Below are 3,330 nucleotides of genomic sequence, written 5' to 3'. Positions count from 1 at the left end.
GATTGGGATGTCGTATCCTGTAGCAGAACAAGTGACAGCAATTTACTACATTCACACAATATCAAGTAGAGTAGATGCTAATCTTTCCTGACAGAGAAAGATGATAAATGTGTGAGGTGAAGGATAAGCTAATTACCCTCATCTGAGCATTACACATTCTATACTTCTGTCAGAATATAATGCTGTAACCCATAACTATGCATAATCACTATTTCCTCATGAAAATACAAATGCATTTTTTGAAATCTTTTTTAAAAATTTAATTTAATTTAATTCTTTTTATTTTAAGGAGAAAAAAATTCCCCTCCTGATATTTTACCAGAACTGAAAGCATCATACCACAGCAATATATGTGCACCCATGTTTATAGCAACATGATTTATAATAGCTAAATTTTAGAAACAACCCAAATGTCCATCAACTGAGGAATGGACAAATGCATTTTTAAAAGTATGCTTTGCATTTGCTCTGGGTTTGAGCCTTCAAATTACCCAAACTCACGATATTGTTAGCTATCATGGAAGCCAGTTAGGTCCCCAAAACTGAGTGAGATTGCCTGGACCCTGTACTTGGAATAACATTTCAGGAGACCAAGAGGTCTCTGTTTATGCAGAAGAATTGCCACATTAATAAACTTATATCCTTATATTGATTGATCCTATTCTTAAATAGCTTGCAGAAAGGAAAATGCACTTCAGCAATCATACTATTATTTCAAATCCACTTCCCATCCCTTAGTCTTCCCCTCACCCCAGCCCTGGCTTTGTTATGCTCCACAACTTCCTCATGGCGGTTTTCACCTCTGTATTTCTGAGTGTGTAGATAATGGGGTTCAGCATGGGGGTGATGACCGTGTAGAACACAGCCACCAGCTTGTCCTCAGTGTAGGTGGAGGCGGGACGCAAGTAGAGGAAGATGGCAGGTCCGAAAAACAGGAGGACCACCGTGATGTGAGAGGCACAGGTGGAGAGGGCTTTGCGCCTGCCCTCTGCAGAATGGTTCCGCAAGCTGACCAGGATCACCACATAGGAGCACAGCAGGATGAGGAAGGAGCACAGAGCAATTAATCCACTGTTGGCCAATACAGTGACGCCCTCCACAAAGGTGTCGGTGCAGGCCAGCTTGAACAATGGCTGGAGGTCACAGAAGTAGTGGTCAATCACATTGGGACCACAGAAGGGCAAAGGGATGGTGACCAGAATCTGAATTAAGGAGTGAAAAAAGCCCCCCAGCCAGGAGCCAGCCACCAGCATGTGACACAGTTGGCGACTCATAACGGTCACATAGTGAAGAGGTCTGCAGATGGCCACGTAGCGGTCATAGGCCATCACCACCAGCAGGAGGATCTCAGAGACCCCAAAGAAGTGGAAGAAGAAGATCTGGGCCAGGCAGCCCTTGAAGGAGATGGTTTTCATCTTGGACAGTAGATCCGCGATGAACTTGGGGACCACTGTGGAGGAGTAGCAGATCTCCACCAGGGACAGGTAGCCCAGGAAGAAGTACATGGGGGAGCGCAGGCTGTCACTGACACTGACCGTCAGGACGATGAGGCCGTTGCCTACCAGCGTGGCCAGGTACACGGGGAGGAAGAGCACGAAGCACGCTCTCTGCACCTCTGCGTCCTGGAAGAGCCCGGTGATGACGAACTCGGTCACGTTAGTGGTGCTGGCCATGGACTCGGTTCACCGGGGCTGCACGCCAGGAGCTGAGTCTGCAAAACAGCAAAGAATAGAACTCCGATTCACTCTGCAGAGTGTAAACCAGTCTACAACGCACTCATTACTCAGTCCTTCGTTCAGCCGAGAGGCACTCACTCAGCATCACATATTAGCGACCCAACACTGTGTATTATTTTAATTGATGAAAATCCTAATTTTATTAGAAAAAGATGCTTTGGAGACAGTATTGTCTGCATAAGATCACAGAGAAAAGATGAGGTTTGGAACTCAGGACCAGTGTGTCTGAGCTTCCATGCAAGAGTCTAATTCACAAGACAGTCGGGATTGTGTTGGTCATCCAGGGAATAACTTACATTTGTATTATCTGCATTGTTTGGCTCATCCTCTCCTGCTGGGAACCCCTGCCCCTGGGCCCTTTGTCTTGTTCATCTGCGCCTCAGGGATCCCTCTCCTCACTAAGGATTCTCCTTCCTTGGGTGCGCTCTGCTGCCTTCTTCCGGCTGCTGCACCGCTCTTCCATTTTCTTGCATCACTTTCCCCCGGCTTGAGCTTCAGTGAGTTATGTTTCCCTGACGCACACTCGCTCTCTGGGGGAACGGCTGGCTGGCTCTGCTCCATCACTCCCCTCTCTACACACCTTGCACCGCTCAAATTACTGAGAGACCCTGAACTTCTACAGCGGGGCCCCGGAGCCCATCGTCGTGGTGAGCCAGCTGCCTGCTATGGTACCAGGTTGGCAGCCTGAATATAGTGACAAGAGTGAGGATTTCTAAGTCACCTCCCTTGAGTAAATACTTCCCGAGACCTCATACATGTCTGCATACCTACCTGATTGCACAGAAAAAACACAGATCACAACCCCATCCCTCGCTCCAGTACCATGTGACTTGGCACATTCTGGATGAAGGTGCCCCATTGCCACGTATGATCCATAATAAATAAAGAGGAAAGATTTTAGCAATTTGATTCCCTGCTACAAAATTTATCCCTTAATGCTCCACATACCTGAGTTGTTTATACTACAATTTTTCGGAAACACATTGTTACTAATTTGTTTTAATTGGCAAATAATTTTAATTTGCACGTATGTTGTCAAAAGATTTTCTCAAACTAACACTTTCCCAGCCTATCATCTAGAGTATTTCACAATGCATGAGTTTAAATATGACACTGAACCCCATATACATACAATTTATCCATGTTAATGAAGAATAACATACATATTAAATTTTAAAGTAGCAATAGTAAAAAAGTTCAAATGTAATTACATGGTAAAAAAAATTCAAAAAACTACATGTATGATGTTAGACATTTTAAAAATAAAAGCACTTCAAATGTGAAATGCTTACAGAGACAAAACCATGAACTCTGAAGGCTCACACTGGGGGAAATGATTGGCATAAAACATGTATTGATGGAAAAGTACCCACATCACCACAAAACATCACAAAATCATAACTTTTCCATAGCAAAATTCAACATAATGATTTGTTTCTCCATAAATTTGAATTCTCCACGAACTATAAAAAAATGCATCTTTAACTGAAATCTAATGGAATTTTTATCTATAATTTCACAAAATTATGCTAAATTTACCTACAAGAAAAATAATCTACAACGGATATAAATGCACTAATAGAGAATCTTAGTG

At 43.4% G+C, this 3,330-nt stretch overlaps 1 protein-coding gene across 1 annotated transcript; it reads right to left on the bottom strand.

Moving 5' to 3' along the window:
- Nucleotides 1–746: 746 nt before the first annotated feature.
- LOC102004831 (olfactory receptor 4B1-like) lies at nucleotides 747–1,705 on the bottom strand. Its single transcript, XM_005384935.1, has one exon. The coding sequence runs from the start codon at nucleotides 1,671–1,673 to the stop codon at nucleotides 747–749; it is 927 nt and encodes a 308-aa protein (XP_005384992.1). The 5' UTR covers nucleotides 1,674–1,705.
- Between the last annotated feature and the right edge of the window lie 1,625 nt (nucleotides 1,706–3,330).

The sequence above is a fragment of the Chinchilla lanigera genome, unplaced genomic scaffold (genome assembly GCF_000276665.1).
Source record: "Chinchilla lanigera isolate Chin_1 unplaced genomic scaffold, ChiLan1.0 scaffold00021, whole genome shotgun sequence".
NCBI classification, from domain to species: Eukaryota; Metazoa; Chordata; class Mammalia; order Rodentia; family Chinchillidae; genus Chinchilla; species Chinchilla lanigera.
This window is presented reverse-complemented; position numbering and strand designations above follow the sequence as displayed.

Excerpts from the sequence above, each read along its gene's own strand:
- LOC102004831 (XM_005384935.1), bottom strand. The coding sequence starts at position 1,673 with ATGGCCAGCACCACTAACGTGACCGAGTTCGTCATCACCGGGCTCTTC.